This window comes from Xiphophorus couchianus, chromosome 9, assembly GCF_001444195.1.
Source record: "Xiphophorus couchianus chromosome 9, X_couchianus-1.0, whole genome shotgun sequence".
NCBI lineage: Eukaryota > Metazoa > Chordata > Actinopteri > Cyprinodontiformes > Poeciliidae > Xiphophorus > Xiphophorus couchianus.
In genome coordinates, this window is record NC_040236.1 from 23,354,080 (window position 1) to 23,375,216 (window position 21,137).

General features: G+C 38.9%; 1 protein-coding gene across 2 annotated transcripts in view; it reads right to left on the bottom strand.

Annotated features, from left to right (window-relative positions):
* Positions 1-20,876, bottom strand: part of rab6ba (RAB6B, member RAS oncogene family a) — a 70,140-nt gene extending 49,264 nt beyond the window's left edge. The window contains exon 1 of one of the 2 annotated variants that reach the window (XM_028028526.1): positions 20,665-20,876. In XM_028028526.1, coding sequence (XP_027884327.1) covers positions 20,665-20,734 — 70 coding nt within the window. In that variant the 5' untranslated portion in view covers positions 20,735-20,876. The remainder of the gene's footprint in view (positions 1-20,664) is intronic. The other variant, XM_028028527.1, reaches the window with a different exon arrangement.
* Positions 20,877-21,137: the final 261 nt, after the last annotated feature.

A 21,137-nucleotide genomic window follows, 5' to 3' on the forward strand; every position in this document is an offset into this window, starting at 1 on the left:
GCTATGTTACAGCTACAAAATCTGCAACAAAACCTGCTATGAATGCTAAGGCTAGTTAGCATGACCTCCGATGTCGGCGGATAAACAGTTCCACCACCAACACTTTTACCAGTGCATACATGAGGATGATTGTCAGCCCTAAGACCCTCCTCCTGGTTTTGATTGACTGTTTTTGATCGAGAGCAGCACATTTTTGCAGATGGTAATAGTAGAGGAGGAAGTTGATTTTTTCTTTAGATTATCTGTCTCATATTACACTGTTATATGTTTTTTTCTTTCTTTTTTTTTTTTTTTTTTTAGAAAAGTTGCATACTGGAGCTTTAATGTTGGAGCTGTGAACATAGTTCAAAATTTTGAACACTTAATAAATAAGTGTTAAATTTTGAGCCAGGAGCTTTCACAAACACTAGTCAGCAGGTTCTGTTTCTTCACAATCTGATACAATCACATTATCAGATTGTATCAGATAATGTGATTGTCTGATTATTGATTTGATTCCAAATAAATAATTCCAAATAATGTATTTGGAATTATTTGCTGATAATTTCAAATAAAAGATGCAAAACTTTCCTCATTCAAGTGTCTTTGAAATGCAAACTGAACATCTGCTTGAATGTTTAAACATTTGAGGTTCTGCTGCTTGATGAACAAAAATAGTTCAAGGGACATATTTCTGAGTTTCAATAACACCATGGATGTTTTAAATTGATTCTTTTGTGAGCAACATGTTCATCCCTTAGCGGAATTTAAATATCACTTCATTATGGACAGCGAGTTTTATCCAATGTTACACTGTTGCAGCTGAGTCATCCTCCTCCAGCTCAGGGAACATGAGACAGCCCTGCCTCGCCTCTCAGTCACAGCTGAAAGCTTCAGAAACTCAGGGATGGGCACAACGACCCTTTTCCTTCCTCTAACAGAGCATCGCACACAAAGTCTGAAGAGACTAATTTCCTCCACCGCAGGGAGGACCAGTTTACCTCGGCAACCCTTATTTATTACCAGTAAACCATATCAAGCATATTGCAGATGAATTCTGCTTTTATATATTTCTTTATGGTATATAAAGAAATCTTGGATGCAAAAGATGTTTTCAGATTTTTTGCTGTAATTGAAAACTTGGACCAGCTCAAAATATTATGGGAGGAATCAAAACACCGAGCAGGTTAGGTGGAAACAGAAGTACGGTCTAAAGTAGCGCTGGAGAGAAAAGCACCAATATTCATTTTATGGGACAGGAGAAATGAACCACAATCATCTTATTGCATTTCAAAAGAAAATAATGAAACAGGAGAACTATGAAGTTCAACTACAATCTGGATGGGTTCAATAAATTAAAAATATAGTAGAGCAAATAGTTTGGGTTCAGTGGAGTCTGAGATTTTAGAGTGGGTTGAGTGTTGTAGAATATTTTATATTTTAATATTCTGGCCTTCAGGCATTTAAAATTCCCTTCAGACCTGGAACTCTGGCTTTGCTCTAGAAGTGTTGATCACAGGAGGGCTGGGCACTTTTCAATGAGTTCATTTGAATTTGCATTACAGGCTAGATATTTGTTTATTTCAGTTAAAAAACATGCCAGCAAGCCGGGTTTGTTGTATGTCGTGATTTGATTTAGTCTTTCTAAAGAATACGTACAAACTCCAGTCCAGCAGCACAGCTGAAATAAACCACTTTAACTCATTGTTAGTTTTTGGAATGGAAATTAGGTCCTTGGAAAATTGAAAATAGTTTTAAGTTTGTGAAATTTTTGTTTTCAGAGTTGTTATACACCTAGACATATTTAGGATGTTAGGCTTGTGTTTAATGTATTTTTTTTTTAAACAATTCTCATCATTTTTTTTTTTTTTTCCCCTCCAAGGGGTCTTTTGTGGGCTCTATTGTCCCTTATATGATAGTAGGCTGACAGGAAACGGGGAAGGAGAGGGGGGAAGACATGCGGCAAATGTCGTCGGGTCCGGGAGTCGAACCCGCGACGGCCGCATCGAGGACTCAAGGCCTCCAAATACGGGTCGCGCTAACCGCTACGCCACACCCAATTCTCATCATTTTTGTTGCACTTAAAAAAAAAAGCACCACAGAGATGATTACTTGGGACACCTCATCTTTAGTCTTTCAATGGCCGACTTCACAAACTCTCTGTTAGATGTTTGTTATTCTCTTCCATTCAAGGCCCCAAACAAACTTCACCCTACATGAATCTCACACTTATTGACTATTAATGTCATAAATATTGTTCCTCTGCCATCTAGCGATATTATTCTGCTTAGCACCACCAAGTCAAACTCTGAGTCTTTCCCATCAGATCCACTATTTAAATGATGCTCCACCCAGAGTTCAGTCACAATAAGGATACCTTCAAACCTTTAGAAATAACAGGAAATGAAAAACTATATTTTACTTACCTAGTAACATTGTAAGTATTTCTAATAAATAAAATGTCATGAAGCAACTCTTGCATAAGCTGTAAAGTTTTTTAAATTTGGAAAAACAAAAACAAAAATCTTGGAAGCATAGATATTTTGAGGATACAATATGAGTTTTACTTGAATAAAAGTAGGAGGAAATTGTCAAATTAAGTCTACATGTCATCTTACTCCTTCACATATTGTCACGCTGACCCTCTATTCAGTTTGAGCTGCGAACAAAACTGGCTTTCTGTGCAAATGACAAATACAGAGGCAGTTTTCCTTCAGCTGTAGAGCTTCAGCAGGGTTAGAGAGGACAAATCATCGGTTTACATAAGGCATTTAAATGTTTAATGCTGTTTGTGCAGCTCTGAGTGTGAACCTGATGACATTGTCTTCTATTTAAGCCTGGCTGCAGATGATGTTGTCATGCAAGACCATTGTGCAAGTTAAGTTGCTGGAATCTCCTCCGATTTGAGGCCTATAGCGCATTTTCTTTATTTCTTCTTAAGGATATAAAAAGTAGCATAGTGGTTGTGCAGCATCTTGTAAAGGTAGAAGGTCAAATGAACATAAAAACAGTTACTACATTTCATTTTAGTAACTGTTTAATTAACAGTTACTAATTCAGCAGCATATTTATTGTTTCTTACAACGCCCCATGTTTGCTAAATCTGCTCAAATGTCATCAGGTGACTGAAGAAATTATTAGGGAAGAATCAAGATCATCAATCTTGAAAGTCATCCAATGTTCAGATGACTATTGGCACTGAATTGTTTTTTCCTGATAAATGAAAGTTTTACTAAGTCACGACCACAACATTTATTAGCATGGATGCTGCAAATCAAAAGCTAGGACTCAAATTTATGCTGTTTTAGTGTTTTTTGTTTTGAGCTACAACCTCTGCTGTGGGTAGGATTCTTAAACGTTTGCAAGCTTTTGGAAATGTCAGAGTTAAAGTAACGGTCAACTAGATTGGACAGATGTTTACAATCATCAACGTTGCCCATGTTAACTGGTTATACATTTTTACTTTGTAATCACCTTGTTTTCGCATAAAAGTACAATCTTGTAAATACTCTGGACACAGGACACAATGTCAACTTCACTCCTAATAGAAATGTTTTTGTCACAGCTGCTGTTGTGCAGTGACCACTCGCACCTGATCATCATCCTCCTGATCTCCAGCTGCTGCCATATAAGGACGGAACTCTCCCTGCACGGCGTCAGATTGTTGTGAAACCCTCAGCGGTAACACTTTCAGACCTGCTACTGAGACTTGAGCTGACTGCCCAGAATCTAACCTGTCTGTCTCTGCCTAGATCCCTCTCCTGTCCCTGATCCCTGACCCTCTCTGTTGGATAAGGACCTTCTGGCTTCGATCCCCCGGCCTGTCTGACCGGATACCCGTTTCGACCTGGACTCTGGACCCGCGGGCTCGGATCCCCTGTTTGCCCGGCCCGAAGATCCTGATTTGATTCCCTGGTTCTGACCCAGGCCTGTCTGACTAAGAGTTTGTCGACCTCCCCAATAAATACCTGGTTTGTAATTTTCTGTTCAGTCCCTGTGTCCATCAGTGCCTGAGCCTGACAGTTTTGTCTCTTAAGATTATAGTTTTCATTTTTTTAAAAGGACAATATTATGTATTTTGCATGCACATAGTGGCATTTTACTTCCTAATTTAAACACCTTGAAATTGGGCCTCTCTCTTTAAAAACTCCTGCTTTTTCTGAAACTCCACCCTCAGAAAGTCATCACAACATGGCTCCTCTATTAACCCTTTAACAACTTTTTTCCCTTTGTTTCACTTAGATGTAGCTCCTATAATGAGCTCAGTAAATGCACAGTCCCACTAGATATTTGCTAATTGCTACTGGCTAGTCTGAAGGAGCTGAGTGGGGGAGTTACAAGGGAGAGCTGCTCTGTGAGGCAGAAGCTCAGAAGCTTGAAAACTGCAACTCAGAGGAGGAGCTTTGTCTTCGAAGGCAGGGCTAGGTCCTCCCAGGTATTTTGCACAGCTGAATGGTTGCCATGGGGATTAAAGAATTTCTCAAACATGCAAGAAAGAAACAAAACAACACTCCAGGTTTGTTTTTTATGAGGGAATAACATTATAACATGATGTACATCAATAAATAAATAGATTATACTACCCCTCAAAGAGAAATGAGCTAAAATCAAAAAATGAATTAGAAAAAATCAGCCACAAAACTTATCTACTCATTTCTAATCAAAAAGTCTTTTTAGTACCTTTGATGTGCATGTCCCTTAACAGCACAGAAAAACATAAGAACCACATCTGCTCACCCTCCTCATTTAGAATTAAAACACAGAGTAAAACTGATAACTATGCAGACATCCTAATAATTGGCAAACCAGATACAGCAGATTCCTGAGCAGAGTGTTTCCAGTTACATCTTTAGTTTTAATAAAGTCTCGTCTTGGTGCGATCCTTCAAAGACTTTTCAGATCGAGTTGGCAACATGAGGGCCAATTACCAGAGAAAACTGGGGCCCCGCTGTGGGACAACCTGCTTTTATAAACCAGGAGTCCGCCAAGCACAGTCAGCAGACACCTCATCAAGACATCTTCTAAGAGCTCAAAATGCAATTTTACGGCACATTACAGTCCCTGCACAGTTCAGCTTGCTTTAGGTTATTGCACTTACTGCCATTTGTGAACAATGAAAGCACAAAATGAGATAGTTTAGGGCTCTTATCTCAACAGCTAGAGCACAAGGAAGAAAAATTGTTTTTTTCCAAATATGCGGCTGAGAAAAGAAGAAATCCCTTTTAGATATTATCAGAGGGGGTAATGGGTGTATTTAATGGAGGTCACTTTAATTATTTAACACTTTGTGGCCTATTAAGTCAATACTACAAATTACGTATTTAGGCTGCAGCACTGGTAAACCTTTCTTTTTGGAATTAGGATAAAGAAGTGCCTCTTAAATGACAAAAACGTGCTTGAAGTTAAAGCTGACCAGAGCTTCAATAAACAACAACAGCAAATGAATTCCACTATCGAAGCAGGACTTTGGCTTCCTCTCATTACGAAAATAATTTAGGAATAATGCAATTAAGGAGGAATAAACACTGATTGTGCTGCACAGCGTGTTGACTCCATTTAATTATGTGCAGAGGTGCCCAGTGTGACTCACCGGTTCAGTAGATGGAGGACCAGTCTGCTCTGCGGGGGTTGGCTGCATTCAATTTAGTTTCAATTTAGACACTTTTGGAGACCGAACAGCGAATTTCAACTTTAACAATGTTGCAGCCAGACGAACCTCGTCAGTGAGACTGCAGACAGCATTCAGAGTCTTTCATATTTAAAGATGAGGGATATTCAATCAACTGCAGCACTGTGAAAAACCTATTGCACCTCACTGATTTCTTCTGCTTTTGATTCTACACTTAAAACAGCAGTATGTAACTATTATAAAAAAATAGTTTTATTTATTAGAAATGTTACAGTGAAATATAACACAGATAATCTGTGGGAAAAAAAGGTCAAGCTCCTCTGCCTTCTCCCTATGGTGCTGCTGTCATCTGAACAAACACCACTCAGTCAGAAACAACCAATCAGTTCCAGGAAGAAGGTCTTAGCGCCATCAATCACCATTGTGCACGCGCTCCTCACAATATCCCTTTTTCTCTCCGCTACGCTATAGCTAGTTCACCTGCCTTGAATGCTAAGGCTAGATAGCATAGCTACTGCAGATGAACGTTTTTCCTGGAACGCTAAGTTGTTTCTCCGTTACCACATTTAGCAGCAAGTAGACAAAGTTGATTGTCAGCTTTAAGACCCTCCTCCTGGCTCTGATCTGTTCATTTTGATTTTGAGTGCAGTGCGTTTCTTCACAGATTAACAGTCTCATATGGTGACAGTTTTACCAAAATATAAAATACAAAACATACTTTTGCAAAAGTTACATACTGTACCTTTAAATGCGTCACTTAAACAAACTGAAAATTAATCAAAGAAAATATTCTGGTTAACATTTGTTTATTCTTTTTAAACAAATTATGTTTTCATTTATGAGGTGAAAAAGGCTCCCTAAATTCAGTTGGTCGAGTTCAATTTGACTAGCCACACCTGAGCCTCATTAGGCTCAGTCCTGTAGTATTCCAGCAGTGACCAGCAGTCTACCAAACGTACTCCAAGAGAACACCATGACTCATCCAGGAGTTCAAAAAATAACCCAGACCATCTCTCAGCTAAGGTCAGGGTTCACAAACAACAAAAGGCAGATAGTGGACAAAAATGGCCTCTGAAAGAACACAAAGACCCACATTTGCCAAAAAAACCCCATCTAGAACATCCCTTAACATTTTAGGAAAATATGTGACCTAATAAGGCAAAAGCAGAACTTTTACAAAGTAAACAGTAAAACATGGTGGTAGTGTGATGGTTTGGGGCAGCTTTGCTTCTTCAGGTCCCGGATCACTTACAGTAATCTAGAACCGTGAATCCTGTTCTTCACCAGAAAACATTCTGGCAAGCAGTTCACAACCTTAACTAATCAAAAGTGAGTCCACCTTTACATGAGTTCAAAAGATGAAACCATGATGAAGGTTTTGGAGTGAAGTCAAGTCAAAGGCCAAAAATCCACTGATTGGTCTTGCACAAACACTCTCCCATGTGGTTGAACAGCAGGCCAAAATTCCTCCATAGTAGCCTGGTAAAAACCAGCCCCTTGTTCTACGCTTTGCTTTGTTCAGGGGATCTGAGCTTTCGGCTATTGAGATACAATTTCTTCCAGAAGACATGGACTCTGATGAAGTTTAATTTAACTCAGTTCAAGCTTACAAGAAATCACCTGAGTTTAAAACAACCATCCTCCACTGCGAAGAGAGAAGTGCCGAGCCAAACAACGTTAATGTTAATTCAATATTTGGAACCCACCTGTTTAGAGCCGTCTTTGATTAGCAGTAACTGGAATATTAATCAATACGTCGTGTCAATCTGCTTGACGATGGAATCTGGCAAAATGTAAAGTTTATTGCTTATTTCATAACTGATGACTGTATGATGTCTTTATGATGTGAAGCACTGAAATGTGCAACACAATTAAGTTTTGAAAAAACAACAAAAAAGCAAAAGCAGTAAAACAGTAAGGATTGTAATCTTTTTCCTGTTTTTAACATTGGGAGCAGTGGGCTCAATTAAAATCAATACCATCTGATTTTTTATTAACTAAACACCCATATCCATATGTATTTTTCCCATCCAAGGTAATATTAGAACATAGCAGCTTACAAATTGTTGGTTATGAGGATGACATCCTTCATACTCGCCATATTTGCTGAATAATACATGGAATTATCCATTCAGCCCTCAAGCTGTGTTCCCAATAGCCAGGTAAATCCACTGCTGGTCACTTGGCAGGTGAAATCCTGGAATCCCCTTGAGTGCCTGGCAGCCAATCAGAGCATGGCAGGGCTTTTTGCCTGGGCCGAGCTCCCACTCACAAGGAGATGTATAAAAATACCAGAGCATGGCATTCTTGGCATGACAACAGGATGAGAGCTAGCACAGTGCAGGCAGGCAGGCATCTAATATTTATCAATGAAGGAGAGGACAGAGAAAACTAAGTGGCTTCAGCAGTTATTCACAGTGACAAGAGAGCGCAAAAACCAGTGAACGATGAGGATTTATTAAATCTCACTTCTCTGGACTTGTTTATGCCCACTAGCAGCTGCTGGCACACGGTAACCTAACAGAAGGGTGCCAAGAGCAGATGGCATCCAAGTAAGTTTAATTCCACCTCAACAAATTATACACACATTTAAAAAGATAGAATGAAATGCTTCTGTGCTTGTAAGCACATTTACTGGGTATGCTCTGAGTTTTAAGATCACTCGGTGATCCAATCAGACAGGAGGAGGATAATAACACAAACTGTTAACATAAATTGTATTTTTCTGATATTTGCAGTGCCTTCAATGGAACTCTATATCCAATTTAGGATTTAAAATCAAGACCTGATTTAGTTTGAGAGGATAAAAAGAGAAATGTCCAGAATAACAGGACAAATATTTAGTCTGCTATATAACTCCAACACGTTTTTGGTTATTTAAATACTGATGTAATTTTGAGGCCATAATACTGCCCACCCCTGCTGCCTGGAGATGTCACTAACTAAAATGCAGCATTAAGACTTCTCAAACACCAAAAAGCAAACAGAAAGATTCCTTTTCTTTTACATTCAATCAGGTATTTCCACACTGACCAATCAGAACAGCATCACTTAAAACTTCACCAATAGAAAAGATGCGACGTGAAACCTTAACAGGATGCATCCATTTACCAATACTTCTGAATTATGGATGAGCATGCTTTCATACTCAACACAGGCTGGGTTCCCTGGGCACACACACGCGCACACACACGAGGACGTGAGAAAGCTAATTCAGCTCTTATGCAGCCTAACAAGCAAAGTGACTTCACTAAAATTAGCAGAACAAAGACACACCTGGAGTAGAGCAACATACCAGCAGTTCCAGTGACAAACAGGTGATACATGGCGTTTGTGCCTGCCTTGGGAGGAGAGATGGAAGTCATAAGTCTGCTGTTTCACCGCGGAGACACCAATGTGCCTTTTAATGTTTGGATTAATTTCATTCTGACGAGGGAGCGGCCATCTGGACGGGCGGAGAAATGAAAATGGCATCTTCTCAGAGAATAGGCCGCTTATTCCAGTTCTACTCTTGCGGTTCCCTGTTCTATTACTTCCACTGACTGACTGGTCTCAGATGCACTTTTGTCCTCAGTTAAAAATATAGTAGATATAAAAATATAATTACTTTGTACAATGTGTTTAAACCTGCAATTATGGGATGAAGAAAGAAGATTACAGATATTGTTTTGCCCCATTAGTAGGGCAAGACAATCTAATTAATATTTCAAATTATCTCTCAGCTTAAAGATTAAATATAATCTATGTGCTTTAAATAAATTAAGAATTGCATCTAGCAATATACATATACATACAGTACAGACCAAAAGTTTGGACACGCCTTCTAATTCAATGGGTTTTCTTTATTTTCATGACTATTTATAAGGCAATAAATCCCACTTATTAACCTGACAGGGCAGGTTGACCTATGAAGTGAAAACCATTTCAGGTGACGACCTCTTGAAGCTCATCAAGAAAATGCAGAGTGTGTGCAAAGCAGTAATCACAGCAAAAGGTTGCTACTTTGAAGAAACTAGAATATAAGGGCTATTTTCAGTTGTTTTACACTTTTTGTTTAGTGCATATTTCCACATGTGTTATTCATAGTTTTGATGCCTTCAGTGTGAATCTACAATGTCAATAGTCATGAAAATAAAGGAAACTCATTGAATAAAAAGGCGTGTCCAAACCTTTGGTCTGTACTGTATATAAAATAAATAAAATAAAATAAATAGGTCTGCCAGATTTTAAGTTTGGTAATTACAACCTTGGAAACATCTGCACAGGCATGATGCATTGTGCCTTCATTTTAGCTAAAGTTAATCCAGTTTGAAAGGTAGGGTGGCAAGTAGACGGCCTGCATTGAATTGCATTTAATTGATGCCAGTTAAATGCATCAAATCATAAGTCATCATCTGCTGTATTATTTTTATTGCTTACACGTATAGATCTATCTCTAACTAGAGATATTTTACATGTTCTGTTCTCAAGACATGTTTCACATAGGAAGATTTTTGATGGTGCGCTGCCTTTATTTAATCTTTTTCTTAAACATGCGAGTTGTAAGAGTTAAATGTACCATCCTGGGTACATATTAATACTCCTTTTGTATTGTGTTATCTTTTTGAGATGCGTCAGCCTCATTTTTTGAAGAAAGAAACGTTGTGGCTGAATGATGGATGGCTGGAGATGAATCATTTTGGGCTCGACTGTAATAGTTTAGGTAACAGAGGAAGTGGAGGAGTGGTGTCGATGCAATATTCAGCAGAAATGCACTGATTTCATTTGTTTTGTGGCTGGTTTCTGGTTTTTAAACAGCTTTGACCTGTACTAACAGGTTTAAGCCAATTAAGAACCATAATATAAAATGATACAAGATCAGCGCTGAAAGCATTTCTGTGAATCCTTTCATGAGCGGTCGTTTACCATCTATGTTTGGACAAGAGGTGCCATCACTGCGGGCGCTCACTGTAAAACGTTTTAACATTTTCAAAACAGAATTCATTTGTAAGTCAGCATTGTTTGGTTTGCTTTAGTGGATCTCCTAGTTCAAGTCAGAAAGAGTCAAAGTGCAAATAAATAATAACCAATGTGTTACAATAAATGACATATTGGTTAAGATTTTCACACTTCCTCCACTCTTTTCTCATACTGGGGCAGCGAGAAAACCAGCAGCAACCTCAATGTCATTCAATCCTAGTAGTTACTGGAATCAAGGCAAGTCAGGTGTCCCAACGGAGACTTCAAGGTCCTTTCACTTGACCCGACTACAGAGCCAGAATCAATATATACTGTAGAGCCTGTGAGTGTTTGGGTCAGAATGGCCTGACCTCTCTTTTTTCTCCTTTTGCATTGACAACACAGCTTATAACAACGATTTCTATTTCAAAAATCATCTTATCAAAGAAATTCTTGTTTAAACTTGTTTGTGATTTCAATTAGCAAAGATGATGAGTTGCTACCGTCTTTCTCTGTCAAACAGGGAACAGAAAAAAAAAAAGTAAATAAATCCTCAAGAGCGTCAGACTGACAGATCCGTGTGTTATACAATAGGATCAACGGACAGACAGGAATGCAGAACAAAGTGGATAATTTAAACTTTCAAATACGCACGGCAGACCTGGTTGAGAGTAAAAACATTAAAAATGCTGACTCAAGGCAGACTGTGCCCAGTCAACCCCAGCTTTCCTTCTGCAGATCTGCAAGAACACAAAAGGCAGCGATGTAGCCGCTGCATATGAAATGACGAATTGCTACGAGGTTCAACTCCCAGAGCTGAAGGAACGTCCAGGACAGGAACTGTACGGGATTATGGATGATTCAAAAACACAGCAGATGTAAAAACACATTTAAAAAAAAAAACAGAGGACAAAGGACTTCCTGTTTGTTGGGGGCGGGGGAAAACAACAAAAAAACATGATGAGCTTTAAGCAGGGGTGGGGGTGCAGAAAGACAGAAATATTTCTAAAAATATCCATCTCTGATCAATTTTGACATCACTTTTGAGCACACGCAGCATCAGACCGCTCCCACAGCATCTCCACCACCTGTTTCTCTGCAAGTCATCAGCTGGTGATTCATTTCTTTGCCCACAGAGTGAGATAAAACACTCCCCTCTATGCGAAGCTCAAAAGATGAATGTTCAACCCAATGACTCCTCGTTTCAGTGAGACAAATGTATTTTACAGTCATCCGTTTTAGCAAACAATCACAAAGAGTTCTAATTTAACACAAAAGAAGGAGAGCAATGCGAGTGTTGCAAAGGTTGGGTTGAGGCTGGAGGGCTCATCTGGGGAAAGGGTAAACACCGATGGAGACCTGCTGAACTCAGTCAAGTGTCAGCTTTCATGCTGGGTAAATGACAGCCGTCTTCCACAGCGGGGATTTGATTCACTGAACTGTTCTGTTTGCGCAACTGGCATTGTGCTTAAATAGGATTTGCCGTCTCTCTACTTTTGAAACATGTCGTGTTATGCAAGAAACGCATCCTCTTCTACAGCTCGTAGTTTAGACAGCTGGACACCAGGGCTAGCGATTTAAAAGTGTTGCAACACTTAAGTATCAACAGCTGAAAGTCAAATGATTCAGGAATTTTAAGATAGTACAAAGCATTATGATGTATAGAATATATAGTTTCATGAGTTAATACAAATGTATTGCTTTTGTTTGTTTTGGGGGGGTTTTTTTCCAAATTATTTTCATTCAGAAAAAAATATAACATATGTGAAGGCATGCATTTTCAAAAGCCAGAAATGAATTGTTTGTTTTTTGGTGAAAATTTGTAAAACTTTAATGTATGAATTCTCAAAATGTTCCTGACCCGAATAAAATTATGTTTTTCAATTAGACTTTATGTGTAAGAAAATGACCATTACAAAGATGACTTAACTTAGAAATGAGTCAAGTTATAAAAATATTTTGTTAAGTCAACTTCATGTAGTTATGTAAAAACTTAAATAAGATGGGGCAAGTTTTTTTTTCTTTTCAAATTTCTCTTAACTGATCATTTTTAGTTTGATATACTTGCTAGTCACGGTCAACTTAATTGAAGTTGTAGCAATACCTATTACTATATGTTTGACAAAGTTGATACACCTTAACTGAGTCAGGAAGAGTGAGCAACTGTTTTTTTACAGTGTGCTTGTTACAAACCTGTGTTGTTATTTCCTGCCTATAGAGTCTTTTCTGATTGGATAACAGGAAGGCAGAACTGAATCTACGTTTCTACACATCTCTGGTTGGGCAGCAGCCACATTTTCTTCATTACGGGCGGAGCTCGACAGTGAAGACATAGTCACTCCGATTGTACCACATAAATATAGCACAACCACTCCTTGGTTGAAATGTGGTTTTTAATGTGTTGTAGGTTAGCGTTCAAGCCCTACTAAAAATAAAGTGAGACCATAGCGTACTTCATGGTAATTTGAGTTAGAAAGTTTGTAAAAACAGCCAGGGAATGTGCAGCATGTCTTCAAATATTCAGACAGTCAATGAAATATACTAATTTCAATTGTTTATGTAATTATTACTTGTAGATAAAAGTTGCAAACATTACCTGAAGTTGTTTCTTGGTCAGCACAGTGTTGTTCAAAGCACTGCTGCTTTTTTTTGGCTTTGTGTATTTGCTCCCGTGTGGATTTTCAAGCCAAATGTAACTTTTAAAGGGGCAGTACTTATGTATTATCCAGGCATATAGTGGCATTTTACAGCACAATCAATAACTATGTAACCTATTACCATTGTTATAAAAATGCTGTATATGACATAGAAGAAAATTGACTCCATAATTTAACACCTTGAGATTGGACCCGTCTCTTTAAAAACTCCTGCTCTTTCTGAAATGCCACCTTCAGGAATTTGTCACAACATCACTCCTCTATTAACCCTTTAACAACATTTTTACCAGCGTTGCTCTGAGAAGTAGCTCCTATAATGAGCTGAGCCAGTGTGCAGGTCCACCAGGTGATTGCTAATTGCTACTTGCTAGTCTGAAGGAGCTAAGTGGGGGAGATGTTGGGGAGGGTTGCTCCAAGAGGAGGAGCTTCGTCCTCAAAGGTGGTGCTAGGTTCACCCAGGCGTTTTGCACAGCTGAATGGTTGCCATGGGAGTTTAAAGGATTTCTCAGACATGCATGTGTGTTTTTTATGAGGGAATGACAATATAACACCATGCAATGCTAAAAAAGGCTGATTTTATTTAATACTGCCCATTTAAAATGAACAGAAAAAATTTGTACACCTGTACACATTGTTTATCTAGTGGTGTTTGTTAACAAATCTTATAAACCACAACTTCACAACACGTGAACCATTCATGAAGCATATCCGTTTTATTTGTAGAGCTTGTATGTTGGGATGAAGGGTGTAAAATTCACAGAAATCTACTGTATTACAACAGGATGGGGTATGTTATGCTAATTTCGCTGTTATTTATTCCTGCTATAGTGAGCGTTGTGTGCTATGTTGTGTACAATTATAGCTCTTTAAGGGGCAAGTTAAGTCTGTTCTTAAATATCAATGACATTTGAAACAATGACAATCATTTTCTCAACAAATGTATGCAATACAGTCTGCTTATGAAACTGCATGGCAAGATAGGAATTCATTTTGTGCAGTTTGTTCTTTAACACATTAATTATTAAATCTTTTTATATGCATCAACAACAAACGTTTTTTTGTAGTATTTAATTCAGCAAGAAAAGATACTGTTCTAGGCTGCTTTATATTGCTTTGAAAGTTGAAAGTGTAATATTTATCCCATTATGTGATGCATTTGCGATATATTGTGCAGCTCTAGTTATAATGTCATTTGCAGATCTTGGTTCTAACCTTTGGGGAACATGAAATGCATTGTGTGCACCGATCCTCAAAGCTCATAAAAAATGACATATAGTCTCCTCTGCCTGGCACATAATAAACAGGGCAGATTAAAGTGATAACTTGATAAATCTGATACAGCTGGCAGAAGATCAACAACTGTATTTAATCAGGATTTGAAAGTTTATGCTGAGGCATTTCTTTTCAGAGCTGCATCCTTAACGATACTCTCAAAGTAGTGAGGCAAACATTCAATCAGCGGCCTAGCTCTGCCTGTCACTGCTATAAAACAAGATATCTCTAGCTGCATGGTGTGAAAACATGTCCCATTTGCCAGGTTACTGGAAACTGGATATTCATACATGACTTTATTCTCGTAATACTATGACTTTATTCTCGTATGACAGCTTTTCCCCCAGTGTATTATAAGCCTGGTGGGCCACCAGGCACATGTAAATAAATAATAACATTACTTATTTATTTAAGTCTTTTTTAAATGTTTAGCTTTCAGTCTTCAAACAAATGAAACACCAAAGTTTTAATCTTTCAGGAGTAGCTCACAAGACACGTTTCCAATGCAAATGTGCGCAAAAATTTGTCAATATTCCACTGTCAAAAGAACACAATTCTGCAATTGCAGAGCATCTTTAAATAAAAATACAAATAAAATCACACATGAATAAGTTTGTTCAGGGGATAAATCATTAAAAAACATGCTGCACTGTCATCCTCCAACTACGTCCTGTTGTCTTCTTCGTGTTTTGCTCCAGTGGCAACATCCAGTTGTTGATCAAGTGACTCGTCTGATGCGTAAAAAGTATTTCCAATGCAGTTTTGACAAAAAGAAAAACTAATTTCAATGTGGCCAAATAAAAAAAACCTCATTCTAGTGCCAAAACATTTTATCAAAAAATATGAGTTTTTTCAGAATTGGCACATTTCCATTAAGCAAATTTATATTTGAAAGGTCAAACTGCGCAATTACACGGTCAATGGAAACGCAGCCACTGTTGTGATAGTGAGCTGTGTCTGCTCAGAGCCTCTGCAGAGAGAAGAGGCAGGATATCTGTGTTTCTACAGTGCCGATTATAAAGCTGTGCAACAACTTGAGGAAATAAAAATCAGTCCGTTTGTATTGATTTTGACCCAAATAAAATTCCTTTTGTTAAAACAGATTATATTGATTATTTTAAAAACTGTACTAAACCACTTTTCAGAAATGTTTTGCGTTAAACAACAAGTCGTTGCCTACAACAAGCTAACATTACAGCTAGCCTACGTTTTAGTATATTTAGATACACAAGTACTTTATTTTTTTTTGCATTTTCTGTGCATGTAGATGAGCGCTGCTGATATGCATTGATTGTATTTGCAATTGTGGTTTTTAGAGCCTTAGTAGGGGAAATGGGTTTGCAGCTCCCTGGCCAGGAAAACCAAAACTCAGTTTCATTTTGCTCAGAAATGCTGCTTCCTGCAGTCTAAGTGATTGATGCTTTAGCAGCAAGCAGCTAAAGCCTGCTATGAAGCTTACAGATCTGGTGAGTCAGCACTATTTTGAAACCAGCACTTTGTGTTTGTGCGATGGCAATCTTCGTGCAGTCAAAGATGGTAGATGGCATTTTGATTCAAGAAGCAGAAGCTCACAACAGCAATATATCCACCGCACCACACATTTATTTTCCATCTGTTTATCTGAAGGGAGATGAAGCTTGAAGACATCCAAACAACCGGCCGGTGTTTCTGCTGGGGGGGAACCCCCCCCCACCCCAAATAAAACTGCCAATATCAGCTACCCAGAAAGCTCTGATCAGTAATCGGAGGTGTGCTAACAATGACTTAGTTGCTTGCATTCAGGGTGGAGAAATAGCCGACTAGCTTGTTTAAAGCCTCTTTAGCCGTGTTGAGGAAAATCTTTAGCCTAAAGTCTTTGTAGAGGGAGAGTAGGAAACAAGCAGAGAAGTAGGCAGGAGTTAGGACTTCCTGACAGCTCATTTAACACTCTGCCTGCTTCCACCTACTTACTCCGGAGCCCCTCTCTTTCTGACGTTAGCTCATTCTTTTATGGAGGAAAAAAAAAAGCAGGACATCGTGCTAGCTTTCCCTTTATAGATGCTCCGTTCAGATACTTCAGCATCGCTGAACCAGAACCCTTCACAGGGGAAAAAACAGGAGGCCTTTTCTTCAATCCGCTCTCACACATCCGTTCCTAACACACACTCCAGTCCAGGCGTGCGCGTGTTAATAAATGACACCAGCAGAGCTGACTGGATTCACGCCCGCCAGCTGCAGACATGTCGGAGACACACAGAGACGCGGCGCTGTCTGGACGGTTGACAAACAGTCTCCACAAGCCGATAACACCGGTGGCTGGGAGGGAGATTTCAGTGCACACACTGGATGAGCCTCTGGAGTTCAACAGCTCAAACCATTTTTAGACCATATAGAATGAGGCCAACCTCATGAAGCCAAGCAAACCTCCAAAAGGTTCAACTAGCTTAAAAAATTAAAATACAAAATCTTCCCAGTACATTTTCTTAACTACCTGGCAATGGAGTAAGTAGTTTAAAAGATAAGTTTAAAATACTTTCCCTTATGGATCCAAAATTACAATACTCTAACGGAGTATTAGGGCCATACAGAAAAAATAAAATAAAATTCAGACAATGAAGTCATAATATTATGAGAAGAAACTCGTTTCTAGGTTTCCCCTAGAAAACTTGCTAAGCCCGGTGGTTGGGCAGTCATTCATCCAGCGCCCCATCGTGTTTATGAGTTAAAAAATGTTTAAAGTTGACAGGAAATTTTAAAATATCACTTGATAATTATGTGTTGTTGAAAGATTGGAAGATTAATACCTGAACACCAACTATAAAGTCTTAAAAAATCGAAACATTTAAAAAAGACTTAAATAAATAAGTAATGTTATTACTTATTTACATGTGCCTGGTGGCCCAGCAGGCTTATAATATACTGGGGGAAAAGCTGTCATACGAGAATAAAGTCATAATATTACAGGAATAAAGTAATATTATTCCTGTAATATTATGGAATACAAGAACAAAGTCCATATTACAAGCATAAAGTCATATTATGAGAATAAAATTGAAATAATCCAAGAAATCATAATAATACAAGAATAAAGTCATAATACTTTGTTTCCAAAGTATTATGACTTAGGAACAAAAATCATAATTTATTAGAATAAAGTCATAATACCATAACTTTATTGTTATAATTTTATTGTATTTATTTATATTTATTTTATTTTATTTATCATTTCTGCCTGTAGCCATCAGGCTTTACAATGCCCAAGTCTGTGCCAACTGATTACATTTTTTTCTTCGCTCATTTATAGGTTATTTATTTATTAATATAATGCATGCGATTCCTTGTTATTTCTTTGTTTACATCTAGTCATTTTCAACTTATCACTCTTAGGTACATATATATTTTACAAACTTTGTATTTATTACCTAAGATGGAGTAGCTTTCATCAAATAAGCAATTCCCCCTTGGGATCAATAAAGTACATGGTATTCTATTTTCTTAGTACACATAGGGTGTGAGATAGAACACAGTTCATTGCAGAGTCTCAGAGGCTGAGCCTTTCACAATAAATGTACTAGTGAGGAAACAGCGCCTTGCGGCCGCATCTTCTGCTGCCAGTTGCTTAAGTGAGTTGAGTTCAAGTTGTAACATTAAAAATAAAAAAAATAAAAACACACACACACCTTTCCTTCTGTGTGCCTTTAGCCAGGAAGTGTTCCCGGCCGGGGTCTTTCTGCATGGAGTTTGCATGTTCTCCCTGTGCATGCGTGGGTTCTCTCCGGGTACTCCGGCTTCCTCCCACAGTCCAAAAACATGACTGTTAGGTTAATTGGTCTATCTAAATTCTCCCTAGGGGTGTGTGTTGTGTGTGAATGGTTGTTTGTCCTGTATGTCTCTGTGTTGCCCTGCGACAGACTGGCGACCTGTCCAGGGTGTACCCCGCCTCCCGCCTGGAACGTAGCTGGAGATAGGCACCAGCAACCCTCCCGACCCCATTAGGGACAAGGGTGAACAGAAAATGGATGGATGGATGGATGGATGGTGTTCGTGCAGAACTTCCGGATGGAGAAATTTCTCATGACAACACTTTTCACATCATTACAGCATCGTCTGTCCAAAGTTAATTTAACACGATTACTTAAATTATTAGGGTCAAAATAATAGCAGATGTAGGTGGTGGAAGTCCATACAGTTTACAACAAATGGAACCCAGTTATTTTATTATTTCACACACATACTTAATTATAATTTTATAATTCCAGTCATCCTGAAAGCTTTCCAAGTTGGCAATAAGCTGAAAGTAAACATTCGTTTACAACAGGGATGCACGATATATCACCAACAAAATCGATATCAGTAGATGTTAGTCATTTTTTGAACATATCAGTATCAGTCCGACAATTATGGATTATAAAATTCCTTTCACTACTCTATGTTGGTCTATGATTCCAATGAAATACTGAAGTCTGCGCTTGTAGCAAGACAAGATGTGAAAAAGTTCAACCACCACCAATATTTGGAGAAATAAACTGTAGTAGAATTATTGATTCCAATAAAAGTTGGTCTTATCCATCAAAAGAAAACTCTTTAAACTGAAGAACCCTGGGAACGTTTTACTTGTACTTGTACTTTTCTTCTATGGATTCCAAATTCAAAAATTGTTTTGTGGTATTTTTATTTAATTTACTAAACGGGAGAAAAGTGTTGCAGATAAATAAGCATCTATGTGCAACACATAAGAGACTGACTGACATCCAGTCTCCTATGTAGCCAATTTGCAACAGGAAAAACATAAATTGTATCTCTATAAATACTGACACTCCACATTAGAGGTGTCCAACTTCAGTTCTCAAGAGCCAGGGTCCTGAAAATGTCATATTCCCCTAGTTCAACACACCAGAAACAAATAATTGCTTCATTACTCAGCCTCTGCAGAACTTTATCACATACTGAGGAGGTAGTTCAGTCAATAATTCAGCTCTGGTGGAGAAGGAACAAATCTAAGATGTCTCTGGAGAACCAGGGTTTTATAGTCCTAGTCCAGATTATAACTAATTTCGCCAGCCTTGCATTAATTAAACAAATAATTACCTAATTCTCCCTGGTACCAACAGCCTGTCTATTCCATGCGGAGAGGTTAAGAAATGTTCACTGTTCTGTAATAATTAATCTGCCTGACAAATTTACCACTCTTCAGATAATATACAATCCACAGATTGAACACTTATTTAATAAAAATGCATGGCCCCCTGTAATGTACGATCAATAGAAAAGACTTGAGCACTGAACCATGACTAATGGGGTTCAATTAGCTGCTTAAGACCTCAGAAATAGACCATATTAAAAAAGAAAAAAAGAAACAGACGTGCCCTGCTAAGGCTGAATTAAAACCTGGAGATTTGGATTTTGGCGTTCCTGCCCAGCTCAAGTGTAATCTTGTGGAAAACAATTTCGTTGCCTTAGAAAATGAGACGCTGTTGGTTGTCTGAGGGTGTGGGCATGTAAAGCTCAGGATGGAGAGCAGAGCTCAGAAAAAGACACGGATGAATCAGAGAGAGAGAGAAAGAGAGAGAGAGTTGCAAAAGGTGTGACTGTTCTGCTCATCATTCAGTGCTATGCGCTTCATGCACCAACATGTACATCAGAAAGCGGGTCAGCGTTCAAAAACATAGTTACTTGGTCAGTCTGGAACAATACCAAGGACAAAGGTTGCAGCCATACAAGTTATCTCACCGCCGCTGACAACCTGGGTGTGTCTCCACACAGGAATATCGGAATCAGTAAAAAAAAGAAAAAGAAACAAACAACTTGTATCATCCACAGCAGCGTCACACCCCACGCTGTTTTCAGCCTCCCTTCACTCTACAAGCCATGACTAGTGATGGTGCTCCGGGTTGTTATTTAACTGATATATCACCGCATCTCCAGTCCTTTATAAACTTCAACCAAGCAGGCAACGCTGCGCTTCAGACCGCTGCGTGTTTCCATTAAAGTGACGCCCTGATTCCCACACACTCACTCTCTAACAAACTGGGAAGCACGTATTTCACCGCTGAAGTCCGTCTCCTGCTCTGGCTCCCATCCCTTAACCCCGCGGCCACGGCAGCTAGCTAAATGTCCGTGAACTTGCCGTCTGGCCAGCAGGTGCAGCGAGTTCACTTGACAAACAACCGAGCACAAACTTCTTCTGGCGTGAATAAAAGCCTTTCTTACCGCTCTGCTCCCCGAGGAAGACGAGTTTGAATTTTCTTAGAGGGTTCCCAAAGTCATTACCCACGGACATTTTGAGGAGGAGGACGAGGGGGGCCGACCACGGACGCGGGAGGACAGAATGACAGGACTTCGGTGCTCGGTTGGTGAAGATGCTCGACGGAATGGAGTCTTCGTGATGGGCACGAGCCGCTGATGCTGCACCGCCCGCTCCGTGACGCTAGGGGGGAGTGTTTAGGCGGGCCCACGCGCATGCGCATTTTCACACGACTGACAGCCCTGAAAATAAAATGACGTCATGTGTAATGGAGAGTAGAGAGATGGCGATTTAATGTAGATAAAACGAACTTTTATGGATGTAACAGGAGGGAAACGAAATAAATACTAGGAAACAAGAACAAACTATTTTGAGAATCGGAAAGTTGGCACCCCAAGATACATTTCGAGCGCTCTCAAAGTTTACACACCCGTGTTAA